The 26,741-nt window shown below is 43.8% G+C and overlaps 1 protein-coding gene across 3 annotated transcripts; it reads left to right on the forward strand.

The window, feature by feature from the left end:
• Positions 1 to 429: 429 nt before the first annotated feature.
• rnf216 (ring finger protein 216) lies at positions 430 to 21,740 on the forward strand. 3 transcript variants are annotated; one of them, XM_018667680.2, is made up of 17 exons: positions 430 to 559; positions 1,447 to 1,594; positions 2,628 to 2,752; positions 2,943 to 4,310; positions 4,458 to 4,534; positions 5,398 to 5,506; positions 6,084 to 6,245; positions 6,366 to 6,477; positions 6,939 to 7,072; positions 8,659 to 8,709; positions 9,365 to 9,502; positions 10,315 to 10,463; positions 11,370 to 11,448; positions 17,090 to 17,187; positions 18,999 to 19,221; positions 20,204 to 20,273; positions 20,759 to 21,740. In XM_018667680.2, exons 2-17 carry the CDS (start codon positions 1,528 to 1,530, stop codon positions 21,178 to 21,180), a joined length of 3,384 nt encoding a protein of 1,127 aa, XP_018523196.1. In that variant the 5' UTR covers positions 430 to 559; positions 1,447 to 1,527; the 3' UTR covers positions 21,181 to 21,740. The 3 variants fall into 3 exon arrangements, with proteins under 3 accessions (XP_018523196.1, XP_018523195.1, XP_018523197.1); XM_018667679.2 differs by having other exon boundaries at positions 435 to 559; positions 1,442 to 1,594; XM_018667681.2 differs by having other exon boundaries at positions 459 to 559; positions 1,504 to 1,594.
• The last annotated feature ends 5,001 nt before the right edge of the window (positions 21,741 to 26,741 follow it).

Below are 26,741 nucleotides of genomic sequence, written 5' to 3' on the forward strand. Positions count from 1 at the left end.
TAGTTCAGTCTTCCTCCAACCTTCCAGCAGCCAAAATAACCAAAATCCATCAGAGCTGTGTGTTCATTTATATTTTGTCACATCAGTAACTGATATCTGATGGATTTAAAATCTTACATAGGTCTGTGCCTCTTGATGAGACAGGTTTTGTACTTTCTGGTGATAATTTTTACATTTGATTTTCATATCAGAAATTATGGATAACCCATGTTGTTCATGTTTGTTTGTTTGTTTGTTTGTTTGTTTACGTAAATGTGACTAACAGCTCAATAATGCTACAGTTTAGCTGGGAGGAGAGCTGTGATCTTGTGGCTCGTAAAGGACAGTCTATTCCCTGTGGGGACATACCTAAGCTCTGACTCTTACTACAATTCTGCAGATACCGTCTGCCGTCAGACCACAATTCCCAGAAGACCACTGGCTTACGCAGCGGAAGGCACTGTACGCGTGACGACGTGACGTCGCCACTGTTCTTGTTTTGGCAGTTTGTTTCGATATTCACGGATTGTCAGTCCACCAAGAAGGCGTTTTGGACTGGGTTGATCAGCACGGAGCTGCGGTATTGTACATTCCTACTTGTATATTTGTCACACACAGGTCTTAGACTGTGCTGTTTGGCTTGAAGCAGTGTTACGAACAGAAATCCTGACAGAAGTGAGCTAACTAGTTACCCCACTGGCTAGCTAGCCAGCCAAGCTAATTAACATTAGCATGGGAGCAGGGGTTTGTTCTGTGTATGCGCGAAGAGGATCGATTGTTGCTCTGACATTTTTTTATTTTCAAACAGCATCTTAAACTTCGGGTTAACATGACAGTGAAGAGGCTAATGTCAAGACAGTGCATGAAACGCAAATTCATACAGCTACAATGTCAACATTGCCTGCTTCTCGCAATGTTAGCGTTCAACATTACTGTTAAACAGCACGATAGATTTACACTGATTTAATGCCTGGTTTGTTTTGATCCAGGACGATCAGGGCTAGGTTAGCAAGTAAAGCTAATAAAGACAGCGTTGCAAAAATGCTGTTGTGCTATCAGGTTAGCCATCACACCAAATTAACTTTCAGTTAGCTAGCTAATGTTATTTGTTGTTGGTGATTTCAACTCTTGTCCTCTAACTCTCTTCCACATGCTTTACATTTCTGCTTTTTCACGGGCTTCCTTTTTGTTAAGTTCTCCTCTGACATGCCAGTTGAGCTAGTCATTGAATAATCGTTCAATAATGTTACATGTGTGATCAGATCATTTATTGTAATAGGGTGGAGTCCAACGCCTCGTGAGTTTGGTAAATGTTATGACTAATCAAAAACTGAAAAAGTGAAACCAGTTGTTTAAATTCCCGGGAATTACCATCACTTTAACGTTGTTTGTGTGCGCGTGCGCGCGTATGTGTGTGTGTGTGTGTGTGTGTGTGTGTGTGTGTGTGTGTGTGTGTGTTTAGAGTAGATGGTACTGATTGAGCAGTGACTCTGTGTGTGTGTGTGTGTGTGTGGGTGGTTTTAGGGAGCTGGTAAGTGTAGTTTCACAATGGCAGATGGAGGCAGTGACGACGATGTAATTCACCTGGCAAGTTTCAACGTCCACCGCAGCCAAGGTGAGACGTACTGTCATATCAACACTTACATACATGTATCTACCGTAGTCTGTAAACAGTTAAATAAAACCAGCACTGTCCTTCTCTCAGTTTAATCATCAACAGTGATCCTACTGCCAGGTTGTGAGCGGTACTAATGGCTCTATTCAGGGGCAGTACATCTTACAGTATGCCGCACATACCACTGTAGTTTTTTAATGAGGCCAACTCACTTCTCATATTTCCACCAGCATTACAAAAGATCAAACACTACCTAATCCTGGTTCTTTTCTAATAAACCTATCAGCACCCTGTATAAACTGGAGGTTAGCTACAATATGTTGAAAAATCAAATCTTTGTATCAAAGCATGGCAAATTGTCCTATTTTGCATTGAAAAGTCTCTTATTTCAAATAGTTTATGTAAACTGACTGTGTAAGCCACAATCACCATTTAAGCTTGCATTTATTCTGAGAGACATTGGCACCGACATGTGAAACATCTCCTCTGATCATTCAGATAAGTAAAATGTTTCACTGGCATGCCTCACATTGCTGTGCTGAAAGGACCAAACCGAAAATGATTTTTTAGACAAGGTTCAAAATCCCAAACTCAGTTGATTCAAGTTGCAAAATTTGTACAAAACAAGCAATTTGTGACAAGTTGTGCAAATACCAGCACCACTTCAGTGCTCTGTGGGTCTTGTTGTTGACTTGTCTCATACACACAATGCACTACTCTACATTTTGACTTCTTTTTCAAAGGAACCAGATTTTTAAAATACATTTGATCTGGAGCTGTTCTCTAAGTGCTTCTCTGTGGCTGTCTGTTGCTTCTTAATGTACTATAACAAAGATAAACATTTAAATAATTTCATCACAAACATTTAATACTGGCTCCTGACATGTTCTCTTTTTTTTCTCTTTCACCCACTTCGTCCCTTACAGACATAAATACCCACAGATGACACATATTTATAATGCTTAGATTTTATCTGTTGTCATGCGCTGTGCTGAAAATGCCGCTTTAAACTCACCTTCATGTACCTGTGCAGGCTCTCGTTCTCGTCAGAGGGAGCTCATCACTATTTCTGACGACTCAGATGAGGAGCCTGCGGCTTTGGTGCCCTGCAGTCCTGTTTTAGTCACAGATGATGACGATGACATCAGCATACTGGAGGTGACCAATAAACAGTGTTTTAAATCAGAATTGTGCATATCACAGAGACTTGCTGTTTAAATCTTTAGACAGGTGTAAACGTGTTTTCTTACTGTTTTCAGAAATTGCTGTCAGTGATATGAGCTGCAGAAGTAACATCTTTGTTTCCATTCATCTGTCAATTTCTTTTGTCTCCTGTGTTTTCCTGCAGCCACAAACTCCTGCACGCAGACATGTGATTCGCCCAGCCGCGGAGTGGAGTGGGGCCTCTCACAACCTAATACAAGTTGTAGGTCACAGTAGCGTAACGTCTGAGGTTCCCGCAGGGGACCCTGGCTCTGCCCCCTCTACCTCCAGAGATGCCAACGCCAACTCCTCCACAGTAAGGCCAGCCATACGAACACAGACGCCAGTGCAGTCTAGCACTTCTGGACACACACAGCCACAACCTGGCTCCTCTTCATACACACTGTCTCAGCCAAAATTTCACATAAAATCACAGCAACAGCACGGTACATCAGCACATCCAAACGTGGAGCTCCATGCAGTTTCTTCTGACCAAACCCCGTCTACCTCCACAAATGCCAAGGCTAGCGCTGCGTCAACCAGAGCACCTGTACGAGTACTTATTCATGCTCAGCCCAGCACATCTGGACTCACACAGCCACTAGCTGGCTCCTCAGCACACGTATCAGCAGAGGCCCAGGCGAGTACCTCTGCCAGCGCCGCACACTCTTCTTGTGCAGCTGCAGCAACTGTGTCAGGTTCTTCTACAAAGACTCAAGAACAGGCGAGTACAAGTACTCATTCACAAGACAATCCTCAGGCGAGTACTTCATCTTCTGCACAGTCACAGTCGCACACACGGACGCAGCCTCAGCCCGGTACATCGACACAGCTCCAGTCCAGTGGTGCCACAACCCTACAGCCCCACCTCATCCAGGTGAAGGAGGCGAAGCTGGTTGTTGTTCCACAGCAGCCGAGCATCCAAGCCTCTACTCTGATAACCCAGCCCCAGCTGCAGCTCAGGACCCAGAACCTGCTGCAGCCTGTGTCGCTCCATCGGATGCAGGGCAATCTCATTCAGATTGAGCCGCAGCCCCTGGCCCAGGCTCCTGCCCAGCCTCTAGTCCAGGCAACACAAGCTCCTCAGGTGATACCGGTGATCCCCCCTGCAGTGCTAATAGCTGCAGCCCCAGAGAGACTTGGACCCCCAGAGGCAGGTCACCGGATCATTCTGGGGAGCCAGGCGCCTGGAGAGGCCGTTCCCAATCCTCCACCACAAGCTGGTGCCTCCAATGTGGGTCCGCCAGGCCGTGGCCTCCACATCAGGTTTCATAATGTGAACTCTAACCCCCCTGTTCCTCCAGCTCCCACAGCATCGGTCCCCCACAATGGAGGAGAGGCCCGTCTTGTTATGGCCCCACACCCAGAGAGGGTCAACCCGGCCCCCGGTCTGGTTGCGGTCCCTCCTGCACCAGAGGACATTCCCCGAATAGAGGATGCAAGGCCTGGTCCATCTGCACCACGAGAGAGACCAGAGCAGCATCCCCACATCAGGACCCTCATCACTGGTGTTGTAAGTATCACACACACACACACACACACAGAGCATGAGCTGTAATGTACTGGACATCCAAAAATACACTGCCTCTGGACAGAACTGGTCTCAACTCTTTCCCTCCTTCTGTCTTCATCCCTTTAACTCTCTGTGTGTTCTCCACAGCTGGATCTATTCCCAGATGTCCAAGACGCCTATGTAGCAGAACTGATCCAAAAGAATAATGTGAAAGACTTGAATGTGTAAGAAGCACCTACCTTTCTCAAATAGAACTGTAGCAAAAATGATTTCCCTCATAAAGTAAGAAGTCATACACTGGTCAAAATGTTCTCCATGATAATAGATCTACTACTGGGATTTACTTACACTTACTTATGTGTTGTATATCTCTGACCTGTGTCATTGGTTCATAATATTGTGATTGATTTAAAATGGGTTTTTGCCAGTTTAAACATAATCTGACTGATTCTTTAGTGTGGTTAAGTAATTCTTCTAATCTGTGAAACATTTACTAACTTTTCAAGCAAAAAATTACTTAAAATTCAGTGGTTTTTAGAGCTTTCAAAATATGGAATATTTTTGAGTTTTGGGCCTTTAGTCAAACTAAACAAAACTTATAACTATGTCAGCCTGTGCTCTGGTAAACTGTTTACCAGAGCACAGGTTTACTGTTTTTCACTATTCAGCTTTTATAAAATATCTGACATTTTACAGACAAAATGATTAATCAATCAATAGAGAAAATCATTGGCAGTCTAATCAGTAATGAAAATAATCATTACTGGATCCCTAGTTAATATACAGTCCTAATTATCTTTGCATCAGATGGAGTTATTTGCAGTTTGAACTAGAGGTTATGGCTTAACATATAACAAGGTTTCCAGATTTGCACCTGTGTCCTTTTTCTAATGTGGTTATAGAGTCTTTTATACCTTGATTTATTCATGTAATAAATTCACTAACATGAATTACACCTCTCAGAGCTTAGATGTCTCTTTGTTTTTTGATTTTCATTAAACTATTAAAAGTGCCTGACTTAAGATTTTAACTGAAAGTGTTACTGTGTTTAACCATGAGCTGCATCTCCCCTCTGCTGTGTTTCCAGTATCTGTAACCTGCTGTTGGAGAACCCAGAGTATCCAAGGAGGGAGACTGCAGCAGCCGCAGCAGCTCCCACCAGCATCCTGCTGGAGTCTGGAGACACTCAGACAGAGGTGAGTCTGTCTGTTGGACCCACAACAGTATAAACCTGTTAAAGACGTTACTGATAAGTGCAGTTCCTCTGGGAAAGATTTATGTTTAGAGTCTAAACTTGAGTTTACTTAAGCTGGAATATAAAGGTGTGGTTCAGTGCACAATAAGCAGTTACATCATTATAAATAATGAAGGAGAGATTGGTCCTCATTACATAGTTATGTCAGTCAAGCTTAGCAGAGAGATGTTTTCTTGATGTCTGTCACCAGGTTATAACTCTGTACTTGAGTTGAACAGTGAGTGTTTCACATGGAAAGGGAGCAGTAACTATACACACAGACAAACTGTATGAAAGTATACAGAGAGCAACAACAGTCCCACCTCAGACTTTCCAGCTTGTCCACACAAAACAGCAGACAGCATACAAACAGACCCCCTCATTCTCTCCTGCCTTAAAGCCTGATTGTTCAGCTGTTCCCCCACCCACTCTACAATCAGGAGCAAGCTTTGTGGCAAAATCTCAACAGCTCCGTATGCATGTGTGAATCAGATACCCAAGGGTCTGGGTGTTTGTGTTTATGCTTCTGGTCTTTGCAGGTGACAGAGGACCTGTTTGACTACTCCAAGCTGGGCACCGTGGGACCCGAGGCTGTGATGCAGGCTGCCGACTTGCTCATGGCAGATTTCCGGATGCTCAGCTGTCAGGACATCAAATGGGCCCTCAACGCTCTGAAGGGACACTATGCAATCACACGCAAGGTACCTGTGCTCTCTCAGCAGGAACACCGCTATATGTCTCCCATATTGCTGCTTTCTTGCCTTCTTTTCTATCTGCCTCTTTAGCGCCCCCCCCTCCCACTGTCTGTCTCTCTCTCCCAGGCCTTATGTGAAGCTCTGAAGAAGTGGCAAGATTCAGGCGACCCCTCAGGAAAGAGGCGACGGAGCAGAGCCTCCTCTGAGCGCTGCTACGTTGATTTCCATTTTGAACATGGTGAGCAAACGTTCTAGCTGTCTTTCTGTGTGTGTGTGTGTGTGTGTGTGTGTGTGTGTGTGTGTGTGTGTGTGTGTGTGTGTGTGTGAGAGAGGAGAGAGAGAGAGAGAGAGACACTGCAGCTGCATACACCACATTATATGACCTGTGCACCCACCTATATGTCCATTACTTAGTGTGAATACATACTAGTGTATGTAACAGGGTAAAGAAGTTAGAAATCATTTATTTGTTGATCAAGCCTTTCTTCTATTTTTTAATTTGCAAAGGTATCACTGCCAACTACAGCACAGGTGCATCATAGGAAACCATTGTGAAATTTGATTAATGTTGTGGAAACACTATTTTTAGTCTGCTGTTGACGCACTGGCTCAGACTCAGACTGAGACGGACAGACAAATTCTGAATGTAGGATTAAATATAATCCAGCTCTCACTCTCTTCGTTCCCTCTGTCCACCAGGCTCAGTCAAGCTTGACAAGAGGATGTATTTCTTGGAGAATGACCGTCGCTACTGCAGGACGTACAGCAATCTGGAAGCTTCTGTGCAGAAGGAGCTGTCATTCTATCAGCAGAAAGCCAAGGAATGGGCAGAGGTATAAAACACACACACCTCTCTGTTTTCCTTTAGAGTTGTTCATAATGTTACATAATGGTCACTCACAGCTACATTCACAGTCTACAGCCTTTATCCAGCTTCATAGTATTTTTTCTTTGTTTTGTTGTTGCTCAGCAGTGAGTTTATATTTTGCTACACCAGTATAATATTAGGGGCGACACGCTGGTGCAGTGGTTAGCACAGCAAGAAGGTTCTGGGTTTGAGCTCTGGGATTTTCTGTGAAGAGTTTGCATGTTCTCCCTGCGTGGGTTCTCTCCAGGTACTCCAGCTTCCTCCCACAGTCCAAAGACATGCAGGTTAATTGCTGACTCTAAATTGCCCGTAGGTGTGAATGTGAGTGTGAATGGTTGTTTGTCTGTATGTGTTGGCCCTGTGATGGATTGGAGCCTATCCCAGTGACCCTTAACGGATAAGCGGTATAGATAATGGATGGATGGAGTATAAAATTACTACTGTCTGTATAGTTGGGTTGAGTTGATTTTATTATGCCTCTGCGCTGCTAGCATTATGTTTTCAACTTCATTCATCCCATTCTCGTGAATGTGATATCTCAGGAATGCCTGGAGGGAATTTTATTACATCTGGCACAAACAAGCATTTGGACTCAAGAATGAAGTGATCTGAATTTGGTGGTCAGAGGTCACTGTGAACTCACAAAACACATTTTTTTACCATAACAAAATTGAATACAAATGTCTTAACAGGATAAAATGATAAGTAATGACATTTTATATCCATAAGGTCAAAGGTCAGCTTGAGTGTGACATCATAATGTTCTGCTAAAACACTTTTCTGGCCATTATTCAACACTGTAACTCAGGAACAAAGGGACAGACTGTGACCATATTTCCTGCAGCTTGACTGGTTGGCAGAGGCGTACAACCGCGAGACTGTAATTCTAACTTTGTTACGAACTTGCTGAACAAAATGTTCGCTTGGACACTTGGTCGGCTCATGGTGCCAGAAAGGTTGTACAGTATTCAACACAGCATAATAATAAAGTCATCACATAGATATGGACATATTAAACTACACCATATAGCATAAATGTAAAAGATAAGCAGCCTACCTATCTATGTTCTGTAAACGCTGCTTTGCCATTTGCCAGTTTGCAGAGTATAGTGCCAAGAAATTTCAACTTTGTAAAAAAAAAAACTTTCATTTTCAACTGTTTCTCGGCTGCTTTCGGAAGCATGCTCCCCACTTTACCCTCTCCTCAAGTCTGTGATCATCATTTTACTTTTTCCAATATAAAGCTCAAAGGTTAGGATCACTGCAAGAGTAGACACCTTCCTCCTATATACTAATTCATCTGATATTGTTACAAACCCAACTGCTGTAGATTTATTGGCTGCTATTATGTGTTTTTAATATAGGTCAGTCTGAGTGCACTTGACAAATGAAGGGAGATGTATTTGTTTCCTTCTTCACATAGTTGTCTCAGGGGCGAGATCAGTCAGGCAAATGTTCCTGCTGTCAGAGGAGATGATTGAGAATACACACACCCTGTCTGACAGTCTCTCACCTGTGTGTTTCTCTCTCTTACCCTCTCTCTCTCTCCAGCATGAGGACTTCCTCCTGGCTCTGCAGGTCAATGAGGATGAATATAAGAAGGTAGGAAGCTCTCCACACGTAACTCAACCAAACTGATGTAACCTTCACAATGGACCATACTGTAGGTGGTGATCATGCTGAAAAAGCTTCATTTGACCAAACCATGTCTGATCATTTTGTCTATAAATGGTTTCACAATTGAATTTTAAAGAAAATGTCCCATATCATGATACATAAAAATGTTAAGGTATAAACTTACTCTACAAACTCACAACATGACCTTTTTCCTCATTAATGGATGGAAAACAATTACAGTGTTAATGACCAAACACCAAATACATAGAGGCTGTTGTGTGTCAGGATAGTGTTTGCTAGTCAGTTGGTTGACAATGAAAGTACTTTTTATTTCAAATAACTTATGAGGGACCCACTAAGTAACTTACATTTTTGGACCCATATTTAAATATATCCTGTATGTTATGATGAGTGTTAAGTCAAATGGCTGAATATAATTCCTGTCTTTGAAGTTTCCAAGCCCCTAAAATGGAATTTACTTATCGACTGGTTGCTGTGTAGGTTAACTTTACTTCTTATTCCGTTTTGAGGCACTAATGCTTTCAACTAATTTCATGAAAAAGATGACCTTAAAACTGTAGAAGGGTTTGAACATGACAGCCTGACATTAAAATGTGATTATAAACCGTTGTTTCTCCAGGACGGCCAGCTGATCGAGTGTGGCTGCTGCTTTGGGGAGTTTGCGTTTGAGAAGATGACGCAGTGTTCAGACGGTCACCTGTTCTGTAAAGAGTGCCTGGTCAAATACGCTCAGGAGGCAGTATTTGGTTCCGGAAAGGTACAGACACACACACACACTCCCACAAACACACTGCAATACACTGCTTTCCTCACATGATGTGAATCAGGCCAACCTGCCAGTGCAGCCGGACAGCTAAAGATGACTATTCCTATAAAAACCAGTGTCTAGATGTGACAGTCAAATGTTAATGCTGTGGCATTCAGTCATATCGCCGAAGAAGACCAGACTCATGTTCTTCTGTGCTTTTTTCATATTAATGAATGTGTTTCACCACCTTGAAATTTGCAGTGAACATATTGTCAGTCAAACTCTGTTAGTACAGTCCAGGTTATGAGTCTCTATGGGCCTATTTTTCGCATCACATTCGCAATCTCATTCCTCAATGTGTAACACTGTCTCATGGAGCACAGGCCAGCAGTAATAGAAAGTATACACAATTTGTAATAAAACATGCTCAAAACAACAATATAAGGTTTTAAATGGCACATAGCCATGTAAAATACACAGAGTTGTCAGGTTATAAACGCCTGTATAATTTAATGTAATCCTATAAAACAGTCCTGCAATAAATCCTCTCTCTGCTTCTGCTTCATCTTTATGAGACTGTATTTCAAGGCTGAGTTAGACTGGATTGTATTAGAAGCTGTTTGTAATGTTTTGTCCATTTCCATCTATAAGGAGAAAGAATATCTAATAATCTATCTAATAACTCAGGTTATGTGCATCACTTGTATCTGTGTACATGTGTGTGACTGAGAACTGGGTCATCTGAAGGTGCTTTGTGAACATACCTGTGCATCTCTGATTGTCTGCGTGTGTGTTGATGTGTGTGTGTGTTCTTGTTGCAGTCGGAGCTGAGCTGCATGGAGGGGGGCTGCCCGTGCTCCTACCCAGTGTGTGAGCTGGAGAAGGTCCTACCAGAGAACATACTGTGTAAATATTATGAGAGACAGGCAGAGGAGGCGGTCGCTGCCACCTGTGCTGACGAACTAGTGCGGTAAGTGTGTGTGTGTGTGTGTGTGTGTGTGTGTGGCGTGCTGGTGCTCACACCCTTCAGTAAGTCAAGTAAATAATCAGAAGACTAATCAATAATGGGAATAATCAGCAGTTGCAGTTCTAATGCCTCATGACGCGCTGTATTCATGATTATGCTGTGTCTCACATTAGTTGTTAAACTTACATATACTTCACTCTGTACACATTATACTCACTGGCATAGGGTATGAATTTCAACAGGGTAGTGTTGTGTCAAATCAAACATGGCCATTGTTCACTGAGCTGAAATGGTGATTGCATCGTGTTGCCACGATTGTCGCCCACCATAATACTCCCTGACTGCTTTGCTCACTTCACTTAAAAATGAATGTCTTACTCTCTTGTGTGAACCCCCTGTTTCACACGACACGAAAATTACGTTGCCATTGGCGCAACACCAACAAGCAAAATGGGTTTGTGGCCCCTCCCCTTTTGATAGCCAAGATGGCGACCTTTAAGGTTGAGAAGTGTCCATCATTCCACAATCAACTTACAGAGCATTTTGTCTGCACCATCCTAGCGGTTTTGTTTCCTTACTTGTCAGTATGAACGCACTTATGCAAATATGAGTATGAAAGTACCTGTATTGAGACACAGCATTAGTCTCACTTGTACTTGGACCGGTGTGTTAATATTCCAGCTGTTTGTCCAGCTAAAATGTTGTAATGCCTTCTGAACTTAGAATCAAGACAGCATGTTAATTCATGGTGTGAAGGGGATGTGAACGCTCATCAGGGAGCAGAAATAATGTCTCTCTGTTTCCTCACAGTGGGATTGTTTTTGTCTGTTTTTTTTTGTGTCTCAGCTGTGTCATTAATTTCCTCTCACCTTCACTCCTTCACCCTCCTTCCTCTCTGACCCTTCGCAGGTGTCCGTTTTGCAACTTCCCGGCCTTGTTGGACAAAGACATGTCTCTGTTCAGCTGTCCCAACCCTCGCTGTCGCAAGGTCAGTCCAGCTCCCTGTCTGTATCTAGTTTATTAAACACTTCTGTGGAACTTCTGCTCTCTTTCCTCATAACTTTAAAGGAAGATGTTCACAGTCACATGTAGATTAACACTGTGGCTCTTGGACAGTGTAAACATCCTCTGATGTGATCACATATGGCTGTTGAGGTAAATCATTCTTGACAAAGAGAGATTCGGCCATGTTTTGAATTCAAGAGGAGACATGAATAATTCAGTCCGTCGTGACAGTAAAGCCTGAAAGCTGTGTGTGTGTGTGTGTGTGTGTGGTGTGTGTGTGTGGTGTGTGGTGTGTGTGTGTGTGGTGCAGCGTGCACTTTGGCATAAATCACCTCAGTCCAGCCCAGACAAGAGACAGAGATCAAAATAAGTGAGAGAGGAAAGATTGATGAACAGTTTTTGGTGATGAAACGGTTCCATCTGGCGAGGTCGCCACCTCCGTCTCCCTCTCTGTTTATCTCTGGGCCTCCTCCCTCTGTCTGAGGAATGCAGGGGGGAGGCGTTGCTTTGTGTCTGCCAAGGCTGTCACATGGATTCCAGTTGAAAATCTTCATTATTTGGCAGAAACGCTCACCACACAAACACGCACACATATATACACACACCTACAGTCTTTTACCACACAAACACATCCCTCCCTTCTTTCTCCTGATGTGTCTTTGTCTCCTTCTTTGTTTCTGTTCTTCTGTCTCACACTCACTCCTGCCTCACCACAGTCTCTGTATGACTCAACACAAACACACTCACACACACACACACACACACACACACAGTCCTCCTATCACTCCTATCCCAGAATGAGGGAGAGAGATGATGCTGTGTCAAAATGCCAACATAACAAATATGTTTATATATACATATATCCCCTGTTGGCATCAGCTGGAGCCCTCCTGTAACTGTGGACTGAGGTTGATAACTGATGTTGTGTTCAGCAGAGTTATTGTTTATACTTTTCATTATTGTGCATTTTTTACGCTGTTGCTAAAACAGTCTGTTGACAGGATTTTTGGATTTTGAAATGGTCAGGCGTCATCATATGAAAAATTATACATACTTACTTATTTTCTGACATTCAGTACATTATACAACTAATCAGTTAGTTTAAAAAATAATCTACAGATGAACCAGTAATGAAAGTAATTGTTAGTTGCAGCCAAAGTGAGTTTTCATATGCACGTCCACAAAACCTCAGTGTGAGAGGTGCTGTATCAGGAGTAGTTGCACACTTGGAATCACACCTATTTTCAATTTAATTTACAACATTTAGTCCAACTGCAGGTCGTCCTCAGGCAAGACATTGCACACTTAGAAAGATGTGTATTAGTCAAATTGTCACAGATAAAATTAAAGGGAGCTCTATTTTAAACTCAGTTCCAACAGTTTCAATAATGGTGCTGAGACATCAGGCTTCACTGCTTGTAATAGTCATCACATCAGTGCAGGACCCACACAGTAGTCATATTTCTTTGTAATTTCAATGCAGTCATTTGTGTTTAAGGATCCTCAGTTGGAGCTGGGCGGTGCCTCACTGCTCCAGTTCTGCTGCCATAGTTATTACAGTGTTACAGGACATTTCCACTACAGGAACTTTACCAGGGACCAAGACCCTTTTGGGGAATTAATCAACTTTACCTGAGTTTCAACCAAAGGAACCAGAGACTTCATTTAGTTTCTGTCTGATAATTCCAGTTATAAAAACAAAACAAAACAAAAAAAAAACCGCTTTATGATAGTTAAGGAACTGCCAGGCATGTCAGTTACCTTACATCTCATTGTGCCATGTTCCCTTTTCCTCTCCTTCTTTCTTTCTCTCTCTTTCTCAACCCAACTGGTCAAAGCAGATGGTCGCCCACCTGGGTCAGGTTCTGCTCAAGGTTTCTGTCTCTTAAAAAGAAGTTGTTTCTTGGCACTGAGGCTAAGTCCTTGTTTATGGTGGGAACTGTTGGGTCTCTGTAAATAATACTATAAAGAGTACAGTCTAGACCTACTCTACATGAAAAGTACCCTGAGATTTAACACTATATAAATAAAACTGACTTGACTTGATTGGTCAAAAGTTGGTGGTGAGAAACTGTTAAGAACAAAGTTAGGTTTTGTTGTTAGCTTACTATCCGGTTTAAAACAAAGAGAGTATTACGGGTCAATAATTCAGATGTGATAAAGCCCCAGCTCCATGATGAAACTGGTTGTGATGGGCATGCACAGCCACAGCCTGTTCAGTGTTATTTTTTAGCTTGTTGGTGTTTAATGTTACATTTACAGAGATCTTCTGTCTCTGGTTTGCAAGAGTGTAATTGGACTGCTGACTGTGCCCAGGCTCTTCTACTTCCTCTAACCTGTGACTACACAGTAGTCCTATTTCTTTGTAATTGCTTCTCCATTAACAACCTGCTCTCTGTCGTTCCAATAATATCCATGATCAGGTTGGACATTGTCATTTCAGCCGTTGTTTGGAAAGAACAGGGCCCTGAATATAAGCACACAAACCTCTGAGGTTATATAAATACAAAAACTCAGTGCAGATGTGGGTGTTTTCTCTTGCAGTTACATCAATTCACCTGTAGGTGGAGCCAGAGGTTCACATTGGCTGACCTGCTGTGTAGCTGCACATATGCACCCTATTACATCCTCATACACACCCAAAGATACAAAAAAGTTAGACATGCTCCAGATATCTTTTCCCTTTCTGAATCTCAGGCATCTGAAGTGCAGTAACCAGTAGCTGCAGATGTAGGTCAACTGTTAGAGGCCAATATAAATGGTATTTTCTGAAGTGGAGACATTCAGTTATAAAGGGAACAGTGGTCATGTTCTTTTTTATCATCAGTAAACTAGGTTTTACTAATAATTTCTTCCTCTTTTAATGTGTGTAAGAATCAGGATGTGAGTGTGTGGCTGCTTTGGTGTGTGTTGACTGGAAGAGTCTGTGTTTCCCCCTCTCTGTGGTGGAAACCCCCTCGAAATCATCACAAGAAAATAATTATTAGATAGACCAACTTCAATGAGTGTGTTATTTAATTTATTTTTTTGGTTCCTTGGTTCCCGTCAGCACAAGCATGGTTGAAGACAGTTGTTGTACAGTCTGCCCCCTCAGCCCGCTCAGTCTCCCCAGCAGGGAGGGGCTTCATTATGTAACTGACACACTTCTGTGAGCCCACCCGTCTTCTTCCACACGACCGCCCCATTGGCCGGCTGCACTTCCCACTCCCCTCGCACTGGTTTCTCACTGGTCGGACACACTTCCTCCTCCGTTTCAAAAGGTGGTTCAGATCAAGTTTGACCCAGATTCTCCTCCCTCACTTTTCCCTTTCTCCTGCTCCTCTCCCCTGGCTCTGTCTGACCTACACACACACACACACACACAAGCGGATGCTAATGTATTCCACATGTGGTTATGAGGACATTTGGACAGGCCTGGTCCTGGCCTGAATATGATTACTTCATGAAATCAGAGGAATGTAATATGTAGGCCACTGGAAGGCTGTCACAGTGCAAACAAGAGCTGAATGTGTGCAATAGTTTGTTTGTGTATCTGTAAGTGTTGTGTTGCTTCAGTTGACGTCTCATACGTTATCACATGTGCATCATATCTCATTAGTTCTCCCACAGATGCATCTTTTATCATGTTGTTGTGTTAGCAATACATCTCTTCTCTTCCTTCCTGCCCTGTGAGCTGCACTCAGATTAGATTGCAGTAAAAGCCATCTCCCCACAACAAAAAAACAACACACACACACATTTGATGCAAGCCCCCCCAATCAGAAACTCTGCAGGCAGCCTGCACTGCCTTATAAGGACTGCTGCAGGCTGCAGCACAAGAGAAGAGGTAGAAAAAGAGAAAGATCCAGAGGAGGAGAGGTGAGGTATGAATGAAGATGGAGGGAAGGAGATACTGGCAGTGGAGAGGAGGAAGAAGGAGGGTAGGACCCAAGGGGGAAAGAGTGCGGTGAATGGAGATGGAGGACAAGTCAGTACAAGGAGAACAGGATGGGAGGAGTGAGTGCATATGAATGAATGGAGACACTAAAGTAGCTTAACATGCACTTTTGTTTTTTCAAGTCACCTGCTTTGCTTTCATTTGCAACGTGTCCCTTTGACCCTTTGTCACATTTCAGTCACACTCACGTGTTTAAGTGAGACACCCGGTTGGGGCGGGGTTGACACGCCCCCTGTACAAGGTTTGACTGTGACATCAGCGGCTGTATTTTTAGCCACGCTATAAGTACTCAGGTGTGTTCCTGCTTCTCAACAGCTTGTCAAACAGGTACCACACAGACGCATGCTGCCACTCTTCCTCATGCTGTCCCTCCTCCTTGTCTCTAGGTTACCACTAGGGGGTGATCTTCCACCACTCTGCCTCCCAGCCCTCCTCCCCTTTCTCACCCTCTCTGCCTCCTCCTGTCTTTGTGTGATCTGGCTTTTTCTGACACTCTAGTTCAAATCTGCACCTCTCCTCCCCTTCTCTCAAGACCCCCATTTAACTGAAACCATACACCAGTGAGAGTTTTCTCGTCATGCTCACACACTCCCATGTCTCTTGTCTCTCGCCTGTGTTTCGTGAATCTCTCGGCTGAAAATAAAAATGATAATACAGTTGGTCTACGCTTCATCTGTTTCATGTTTGACGTGGCTCAGAATGAGGGCTCTTCCCTCGCTCAAAGCCACTAAATCGGCTCCACGGTTTGTCTCGAAAAGTCTATGTGCCCCTTCAAGAGTCATCACCATCCAAACTGCTCCAAATGCCAGGGAAAACTCTGGCTTCTCCATCTCAGTTCCCCACCCTCTGGCTGACCTTGCACACACACAGCTGTCTCTGTGAATACTGTGAAAGCTACAAGCCTGTGTTAGCAGGCACACATAAAAGATAAAACACACACACACACACACACACACACACACACACACACAGTGATTTCAGGACATATAAGGAGGTCACTCATGTAAAGGGTGTGTTTCTGTATGAGGTTGAGGGTCAGGCTTGAGGTTGTCGTGGAGATATAGATCATACTTGTGCTGCATCAGCTGTCATATGCCACACTCTTCAATATTACATGAGTGGTTCAAATATTTATAGTGACACCACTTAGCTAAGGGTTAGCAAGGGAGGCACCCCCAAGTCAGTGTGTGTGTGTGTGTGTGTGTGCGTGTATGATGCTGTCTGCCCCCCGCTCATCCTTTAGCTTCAACGTCTCGTGGCCGACATGACGGAGGAGGTTGGAGGTTGGAGAGGATGGAGTTGCTGTTTCTAGGCAACCGAGCAGTTCGGCGGCGAGCTGCAGAAACACACGCTCACATTTTGCAGGAGAGCCACACCTAGTTGTATCTGTGCAAGTCCGAGTCCCTGCAGTGGCGGCACCAGTAGCATATAGAGCAGATGCTGTGGAGGAATATTCAGACTGCAGGGCTCCTCTTATTCAGCAGTAACTGGGATAATGTTAGAGGAGCAGTAGGGGCGGATGGATGGATAGGGGTGTGGGAATGTGCCATAATGTCTTGACGTGATTATATATGAAGAATTAATACATTTTACATGGAGACCATTGCTTTCTCAGTCTTTCTTTCTTTCTTTCTGTCTCTGATTCCTCAGTACATTGGTCTCATTCTTTTCTCGTCTCTTTCTGCAGGAGAGCTGTAGAAAGTGCCATGTCCAGTGGAAGCAGCATGTGGGGAAGACGTGTGAGCAGGTCTTAGAGAGGGATGAGATCCGCATGAGGGTGCTCTTGTAAGTGTCTCACACCAAACTCCTTTATCAACACTCCATATGTTATAAATCTGCTGTTTCATGAAGCATTTTGGTTATTTTGGGGGCAAGTTTTATTTTGTTAAATACCACACCAGGCCTTTTAGAACAGAGTGGTGTTTTCCTCTCTCTGTCCCCAACCAGTCTATGTTTAACCAGTGATTTTTTAGTTGTTACCATATTGATTGTCCTATTTTTATACCTTGTTTTTTGTGAATGCAGTTCACTGTCTGTGGTGTTGTGCATCTTTTACTGTCAGGTTATTTTCTGATTGAAATAGATCAGAAACACACTAGAAACAATTCAGTCATCAAGCTTCCATCAGCAAGATGGTTTTCACATTCATATCTTAATACTTTACATGACAAAGAATAAATTCAAATGTAGTAAAACTCAAAGAGCAGAACCCCAAATTAGCTAGTGTGTTTTATACCCATAAACATTTTGAGTCTTTGTCCCAGCTCATTTCTCCCTTCTCTCACTGTCCATCCCACGGCTCCTCACTCAGAGAGGATGCTGGGTAAACAGCTCAGTTTCCCAGACAACCCTCCAGGAAGCAGGAGAGGCCGGCTGCTTCCTGTGGCCCAGCGGGCCCACCGGCAGCACTTCCTGTTTTGAGCCGTTCACAGATCTTCTTATTTCCTGGTGCTGAAAGAGACAGGAAGTGGCCTGGTAGACAGATCAGTGGATCTGGGTCTGAGCAGTATGGGCCTAATGATTATAACAGGACAAAACTAAGAGACTCACAACTGCAACCTTCAGTCCACGTAGAATTATTATCTTTAAATCAAGATAATTATAATAATAATAATAAAATGTATTCCTGAGCAGCACTCCTTCTAAAGAGGTGGACGCAATTTTGATCCTAGTTGGATCTTCTGAAGGTCAAATTGCCACACCCATATTATGTGCTCCATCCAAATAGTCCAGGGTGATAAACATCTGAAAACAATTAACAGTTCAAGTAAAATACAATGAAAACTCAATCAGAAGCATCAGATCCAAGGATTAGGAGAACGGCTGTATCAGAAATGTCTCAAATATATATCAAAACTAAACAGAAAAGGAAACCGTAAAATATTGTGTGTATGTGTGTATATATGTCTGTATGTGTGTGTATACTACTATGGTGTGTAACATGATGTGTTGCCCTTTATCTTAACTTTAACATTCTCGTTCTCAGCTGGTTGTAGGATTAGCATCTCTCAGTTTTAAGTCTTGTGCTTGAAGTTTTAATCCTTCAGATTTTCTTGATGTCAGACCCTGTTTATGATATGCTTTATGGCAAAAGCCATTCACTTTATTTAAATTCTTAATTACCTGCCTGTATATTAGTTTTCTACTAAGTGATGGAGTCACCACAGCCATGTGGAAAAGTAGTAGTTATATATATAAGTAGTTATATACAGCACAGTGCTCTGGGGATCTTTGTGTCTGATTGTCTATTACTCTTGTAGTTGAAAGTCAGGATGACTTTATGATTAAGAGACAGTCAACAAGATGTGAACATATTTCACTAAAAACAGTGTGTTTGACCCTAAAACTAAACCTCAGGAAGATGGACTCTTGTTAATTTGTACAAGAAAAAACTAGATATGAAACTGAATCACAGACATTTGACATCAAGATTTAAAATAGACAAGGAAACTCTGTCCTTGAGCTACACAGGAAGAAGTTCATCGGTAGCCACAGATTTAGAGACGTGCTTTGGCAGCAACGTTCTGTCTATGTTTGTTAGTCTCTCCTTTCTTTTTTGTTGAGTTTCTCTTCTTTTTACCGTCCGTGTCCTGCAGTGAGGAGCGTATGACGGCAGCTCGAGTGAGGAAGTGTGTTAAGTGCGGGACGGGCCTGGTCAAGTCGGAGGGCTGCAACCGGATGTCGTGCCGCTGCGGCAGCTTCATGTGCTACCTCTGCCGAGAGCCCATCACCGGCTACAACCACTTCTGCCAACACGCCCGCTCTCCTGGCGCTCCCTGCCGCCACTGCCGCAAGTGTTCCCTCTGGACCGACCCCACAGTAATTTCTCTGACACGTCATCTTTCAGCTGTCCTCTGCACACACTTTCACACTCACAGACATGTTCAGTAACTCCCCCTGCACTTTGACCCTGAGCATCTGATTCCATGGCGGCCCACAGTGACCTGGCCACAGTATCACTGGCAACCAGAAGCAACAATTAGTCCCCTAGACGTTAATGAGCTGGAGCTTCTCCAGCAGCTCTGCAGAGGCACCAGAGCCGGCCAAGAGCTAGTCCTGAAAGCACTGCCAAGAAATGGATAAAAACTGGGACCAGTAGAAGGCTGGTGAAAGGGGTCAGCTGCCTTCTTAGCATTATCTGAATTAAAGTTTTTTTCTGTCAAATGTAGAGGTGAGGGAAGTTAAGTGTTCTGACCATGAGGGTCAATGTAGCTTAACCCAAGAGTTTATTTTTTAACTTGGATAAACACGTTCCAGATGAGCACAACATCAGCTGGACCACGCCGGCTTCTCTAATGACAGTCCCACCCACCACAGCAGCTCTGACCTGTCTGGAGACAGTTTTCTCCAGACTGAGACACAACAAGCCTGCAGCTAAACCAGCGCTGTGTCGGTTTATTTATTGGTTTACAGTTGCACATTACAGGGTTGTGCCATCAAAGGCTACACCATAGCTGAAATGTGCCTCATCAAAAGTGCAACTACAAGTCAGGGCTGCAGAGACACCACGTCTGGATTATGAGGACTGTGATTGGTCAGCTGGGGCTGCTTGTGGTAACCCCAAGTTTCTCACGCTGGTGGAAGCCGTTTGGTGTCTCCAGGGGAACATCACATCACAAATGACCTCAGACATGAGCAGAGGCATCTCTCTGAAACATATTGTGGTAGTATGAATAGTATTATTGATAAAGGTGGTCCTGCTGTTGTCATGTTGGTGAAGCTGTCACATTGGCAGTGAATTATTTGCTGTCTTCATCTCATTTGAACAACCAACACCTTCTTTGTGTTTGTGTTTCTGCAGCAAGATGACGAGCGAATCATTCAGGAGATCCAGAAGGAAGGAGAGGCCGAGCTGAACAAGAAATGCGCAGGTCAGTACAACACTTTGTGAAATAGTTTGGTCACAGTTTTCAAACTGTGACCAAACTATTTCACTGGAACTGTTGAAACTATTAATTATCGCTCAGTGTTTGTGTCCCATTTATCATTTTCCACCCCATAATTTTTTTAGACTGATGTAGAAATGTGGTGAGGTGAATTATGTTCCCTGGCAGAGAAATGTTGCACTGCAGCAACATTATTCTTCCTCTCTGCTGCTTCCTCTTTGTCTTTTTCACCATTATTTATTCAGGCAGTTTGGCTGTTTACAGCATCAACCGGCAGCAGTTGCAGGGGTGTTTCCTGTGTTTGGTTTGTCTGGATGTGTTTGTGTAGAGTATGTGAGGCAGGTGAGGGTGTGCAGGGGTTAGATTCAAACCTCCAAGGAAGTCTTTTATTCAACATGTTATAAAACCGGACGGGACATGATGGCTGGTTCAACGATAACTTCCCTTTTTTTTCTTCTTCTTCTTCTCAGATAATTCAGGGAAGAGGGTTGGTCCTCCTCCGGAGCCCATCACTGAAGCCAAGCGGCCGCGCGTGGGGCCGCCGCCCGAAAACCCGCCCAACCCAAACCCCAATCCTAACCCCAACCCCCCGGCCCCTCCTCACCCCCAGGCAGTACAGGCTCCCCTGTTCGTCCCCCCTCGTGCCCGCTACCCTCCGGCCCCGCCCCAGGGCAGGATGTACCACCAGGTGATCGTGCCCCGGCTGCCCCCGGCACCGTACGTGCCACCCCTGCAGCACCTGCCCCCCCTGAACAATAACAACAACAACAACCACCACCATCACCACCACCACCACCACAACCCTCCCGTCAACCCTCTCCACCAGAACATTGACATGATGGACCTGCCCATGCACTACGGACCCCCGCACCGCTACTACAGACGCTTCTAACACACACTCTGTGACGAGTGCGTGTTAATCCTGGTGCAACAAGGTCATCCTTACACACACACTCTCTCTTACTACAGTCATACTTCTCATTTCAGTGGGGTTTTTGGAGATATAATGTTCTTTTTTTCTTATCATTTTCTGTGTGCATTACCTTCTTCCATTGGTCGTCTCCGTCTGTTTTCACAGCTCACGCAGATTTCAGACCCTCTGCTTGACTCGTCTTTTTGGGGTCAGATAATAAAACACACTGAAATGATTGGAAAGTGCATCTGTAGAATGACGTTCACACATTCAGACACTTTGCCTTCTCCCACTGAACTTGGGACTTTAATAATGAGGTGGATTTCCACATTACGTGTTCCTTTTTTTCTTCTGTTTCTGCTTCAATATTGGGGTCGAACTGATAAATGGTTGAGAATCTTGAGACAATTTATTTCCAGTTTCTACAGATATTTTTGAGTACATAATAAGAAAAAAAATACGGTTAGCATTCCCTTCTGTATCTTTTGTGTAATGTGTGAGACCACACAGTTTTCTAATAAAGTTTTCTGTTCACATTGTCTCGAGATTCTGCTTCATACGGGTTTAGATTTTTTCAACATTAAACCTACAAAAAGGTTTAATGTTGAAAAAACCTTTCTCTCAAACCACTGAGTCTGTCTCTCTCTCTCCACCTCCTCCCTCCCTCCTTCATCTCATGCAGAAAAAAAGGGGCTGACTCATGATAACTGAGCCCCTGGGCCATGCACCAATCACATGACAAGAGAGGGCGCTTTCCACCAATCGCAGCGCAGCGATGGCCGGTCTTTGTGATGTTACTGAGAGAGGGGACTTCTTTGTTCAGCCAAGTGTGCTGCGAGTGTGACAAATCATTTTGCTGCACACAGACACACACACTTGTGGGTCTCTTGTTTCTGCGTGCAGACTATAAAAGTAGCACAGCAAACCCCCCATTTTAGCCTGGGGGTCCTAATGGTATTAGTCATGGGTGGTATGAGACAGACTATGTTTGTGGGAGAGCCAGAATTAGACTTTAATCAGATTCAGCATCTTCTAACACCAGCCAAGCCGCCATGAATGAAATAATCTATGTTGCGATTTAACAAAGATACATGAGGACACTTAGGGGCCTTCACAGAGTCTGAATGGTGGAGTAACAGCAGTTTATTTCTGTGTACATCTGCCATTTAGGGGCAATCCGCCGAGTAGTTGTTGAGATATTTTACTCACAACCACAAATGTCAACCTCATGGTGGCACTAGAGAGGTCAGGGAATCACCACAGTAACTGGAGTTCATCCTCTGGGGATCATGAATGTCTGTAATTGCATGACAGTCCATCCAAGACATTTTGATCTGGACTAAAGTGGTGGACTGACTCTGTCATCCCTAGAGCCATGTTGCTAGCATGACTAAAAGTAAACAGTCAAAAGTAAACAACAAAAGCAGATATATCCTGACTAGTCCTCCAAAAACACTGGATCCTACATCTCCCATAATGCAGCATATTTGTGTCTTTGACACTTTCTGCAGAGTAAACACCTGTTTTTCAGACTGTACCTTCAGTTAACACTGGCTTCCTGTTAACAAAATTAAAGTTTCCATGCAGGCCCAAGCAGAGATGATGATAACGATGATGACATAATTATGACATCAGACCTGACAAAGCTCTTGCGAGGCCACCGCAGACTGCAGCCAACCTTACTGTCTGCTATTTTTACAGGCTGAGTTGTCCTCGGCCATTATGAGTACAATGATCCTAATGTGTAAAATCACTGGACTGCACCTTTTAAAGACTCATTGTTTATACTGCGGACCACATTACAGTTTGCATGAGAGTGTGTGACTCACATGGCTGCTGTAAACATGAAGGCTGCTCAGCTGAGTGTAGTCACCCTCTATAAACCCTGACCTCAGACCTGTGACCCCTCAGCCTGACTGTCACTGCTGCTCTGCTGGTGGTATGAGGAGGATGAGCCCAAATCCCTGAAAACAATCACACCCTCTTTAAAAGAAATCCCATTTTAATGCATTTTTACTTTTTTATTGTCCTTGAAGACACCTCAGGGCCGACCAGACAAGCATGTGGGTCATGGATTACAGTTGGATAGTATTATAGAGTATTATCTGCTAATGACTTGTTTCATTAAAAGAACAAAGGGCTGGCTTAACTAATGTGATAAGGCTCAATAAAAAAGACTTCTGGCCACGTAGTGCTGTTACTAAGTACACACTTTAACTCCCACTCTGAAATGAAAATGAAAATTCAGTTAATAGATTATCCAGACATAGAGACCTAAACCTCAGTAGAGGACGGTGTAATCACCGTGTCTGTTCTGTCTTTAATGCAATAAGTAGAGCTGTACTTTGTGTTTGAAATGTGTCATATAAATATTGTGGCCTCGCCTTATCTGCCTTGAGATATAAATGTTGTAAATCAGCACCTCAGTCAGTACAATAACAGCATCAACGTTCTCTATTCAGACCACTGAAAACAAACGCTCAGCCCTTTCAGTGAATAGCTGGTGTGGACCTGATGCTCTGAATGGATTTTGATTAGATGTGATGTGAGCTGCAGTTTTGTCTGTAGATCCGGAAATATGAACTACACGTGACCTGCATATCTCCTGAGACACCTGAGATGGATAAATACCACCTCTGCTGCAGCTTCCTGTTGGTGTGGAGTCATGTTGCTGTGAGAGCGAGAGTGACTGAAAGTGTACAATAATCTCTATATTCTTTGCATTATATGTAGTGACTGAGACAACCTTCACACCCAACAGTCAAACACTGTGTCTACGTGTGTGTGTGTGTGTGTGTGTGTGTGTGTGTGTGTGTGTGTGTGTGTGTTTACACATGCATATTAAAGCTCTCTACTGCTTCGTCCACAGGGACCACTGGTGTCTGGCAGCATTTGCTCCCCAGACAGTTTCTGCTGCTCCACCTCCGCTGGCATTGTTTGTGTCTGTTATCGTTTATGTGTATCCTTAATAAGTGAGTCTATTTTTAATTAGTGTGTTCTTACAGTTGTGCTGCTCAGTGCTATGACTTGTTAGCATGCTAACAGGCTAAACTAAGATGGTGAACGTGGTAAACATTAAACCTGCTAGACGTCACTTAGTGTTGTGACTATGAGCATTTTAGCATCATGATGTTAGCATTTAGCTCAGGTACAGTTTCACAGACCTGTAGATGCTTAAGTCTTGTTCCACCTTTAATGGAATTTAATTCTTTCTATGATTTGCTACATGACTCATTTTTTAGGCACAGACATGTCAGTACACCATGTTTTTCATTCGCAGTAGATTAAACGTAGATCAAAAGTGCCCTCTCTGGCTGATCTGTCATAGTGAGTCAACAGCTATTCATCCTGCACAGACCCATGTTGCTCCTTCACATCCCCTAAAGAGATTACTGACTGACCCAGTGACCCGCTGACTGACTGCCCTGGCCACGTGAGTGATGGAAAAACACAGAGGGATGTAGATTTGATTACAGCAAGGAGAGCTGGTAGAAAGGCGGTCAGATGAAAGTTAGAAGAAACAGTATACACACATGCACATATGCACACACATATACATACACACACATACTGTCTGCAATCGAGTAGATGGGCGGACTAAAAGAGGAGGAAAGGTTCGGAGCAGCTCGCCAGAGTTTGGCCTCGCACTGTTTCCTCAGTGATGAGCTCTCTTCTGATCAAAGGCAGACGCCCCCTTCCTCCTCCTTCAGCTGCTCCTGCTGCTCCCCAAGGCTCCTCACCCTAACCCCCTTAAGCTCTGTGCTCCCCACCCCCCTCAAACCACACACACAAACCTTGCTAGGCTTCAGTCAGCCCCGCATTTTGGATGTAATGTAGGTTTTTGACATTTCTGGTCCTGACAATGCCACACACTCACTCGCCTCTTTGATTCAGACCTCTCAGCTTCCAGCAGCTGGTGTTTCCATAGTAACAAGGCGATTGGTTGGGGTGCAGAGGGGGGGACTTGGTTGTGGGTTGAGATGGCGGCCATTTCGCACACAGCTTCCCCTCCATAACCCTCCCCCATCCATCCCTCCCTCCCTCCTTCGCTCCACTCGTTCATTTGTCCTGCGAGAGCGAGAGAGAGAGAGAGGGCCAACCAGTCGGCTCTGCCTGCAGCCTGACACTTTACCCACAAACCACTGCACCCATTTCTGGGATCTGGGTCATATTTTGGGTGACTCATCTTTTCAGCAAAATCTTTCAGAGGAGGGAGGTGGAAAAAGCAAGGGAGGGAGAGGAGGAGTGGGAAAGGAAGAGGTGGAATATGCGAAAATGTATGAGGTATAGAGAGATTGATGGGAGGAGATGGTTAAAGCTGGGAGCGAGAGAGGGAGGGAAGGGGGAGAAAGATTAGGTGGGAGGGGGGATGAGGCAGCAGAGGGGAGGAGATTAGATGGAGGGTTGGTGTGTGTTTGTTTTGCCATGTTGGGTGTTCCTCTGGGATCTGCAAGCCTGACAGGGGGGAAATGGATTAGAGACCTGCTCTCGAGGCTCCATCATTACATTACCATCCTGAATGGCGTTCATGTGTGTGCATGCATGTATGTGTGTGTGAATCTTCGGAGGGGGTTGCCCTTTTTCTGCACTAGAATAAATGTTTCAACACAAAGGCTCTATTCAGGAGACAGGAAAAAATGTGTGTGTAAGTGGGACAGCACATGGAGCTGCTGTGGTCAGAAACTGGCAGGAGACCAAGTATGAAGCGCTATGATTATATATGAGAAATGACGGAGGCAGGGAAGACTATGATTTCCAGAGCTATGCAGGTTGAAGATACAAAACTATCATTCAAAAACAAACAAAATCCTGGAGAAAAGTGATGAGGGTTTCAGCAACTAGAGAACCAAAGTCCCCGACGCTTGGCTTTGTCTGTCAGGCCCTGTTTAACCTGAGCTGTATTCGAAGTTCAATGGAAGGTTTCCTTTGTCTCCTGAAGTACTTAAATGCCACCTTGAATTCAAGGAAAATGTGCACAATGGATGCACAAAATACCTGTAATCTTCCAAATGAAAGTTTGCTAAACCTCTCCCTTGAGTTGTCCAGTTTTAGCTCAGCCTCCATAGCTAGCTGTGTGTATGGAGCTGTGGTAAAAACAATGCTGTGTATATAAAGAGTTTGGATGGTGATGATTTCTTTTTTTTTTTGCCTCCAAAACCAAAAATATTAGACCAGTGAAAATATCCCCAATGAGCTGCAAAAGTTAGCATATGTGGCTAATTAGCTTACTACTTGCAGAAGTAATGAAGCAATTTTTACGTAATAATAATACTACAACTAACTGGATGTACAAGTGTCCTCTACATGGATCATCAACAGATGAGGATGCTAACATGTTACATTTAGCATTTTAGTATATTATGTAATGAGCCATGAAGTGCATATTTAGGACAGCTTAACAGAGTATTTGTTTTAAAATGAGGCATCTGAAGAAAAGTTAAAAAGTTGAACTTTTTAGAGGATTCATTGGGGCTATATTGAAAATATCAGGGTTCAAGTGCAATTCACTGGGGACAAAAGCAACCGACGACAGACACGTG

Source organism: Lates calcarifer, linkage group LG11 (genome assembly GCF_001640805.2).
Source record: "Lates calcarifer isolate ASB-BC8 linkage group LG11, TLL_Latcal_v3, whole genome shotgun sequence".
NCBI classification, from domain to species: Eukaryota; Metazoa; Chordata; class Actinopteri; family Centropomidae; genus Lates; species Lates calcarifer.

What these genes read in the sequence shown, in the direction of transcription:
- rnf216 (XM_018667680.2), top strand. Translation starts at nt 1,528, where the DNA reads ATGGCAGATGGAGGCAGTGACGACGATGTAATTCACCTGGCAAGTTTC. An exon ending in AATGTGAAAGACTTGAATGT is followed by an intron (nt 4,535 to 5,397) that starts GTAAGAAGCACC and finishes CTGTGTTTCCAG; the next exon opens with TATCTGTAACCTGCTGTTGG. An exon ending in ATCCGCATGAGGGTGCTCTT is followed by an intron (nt 17,188 to 18,998) that starts GTAAGTGTCTCA and finishes CGTGTCCTGCAG; the next exon opens with TGAGGAGCGTATGACGGCAG.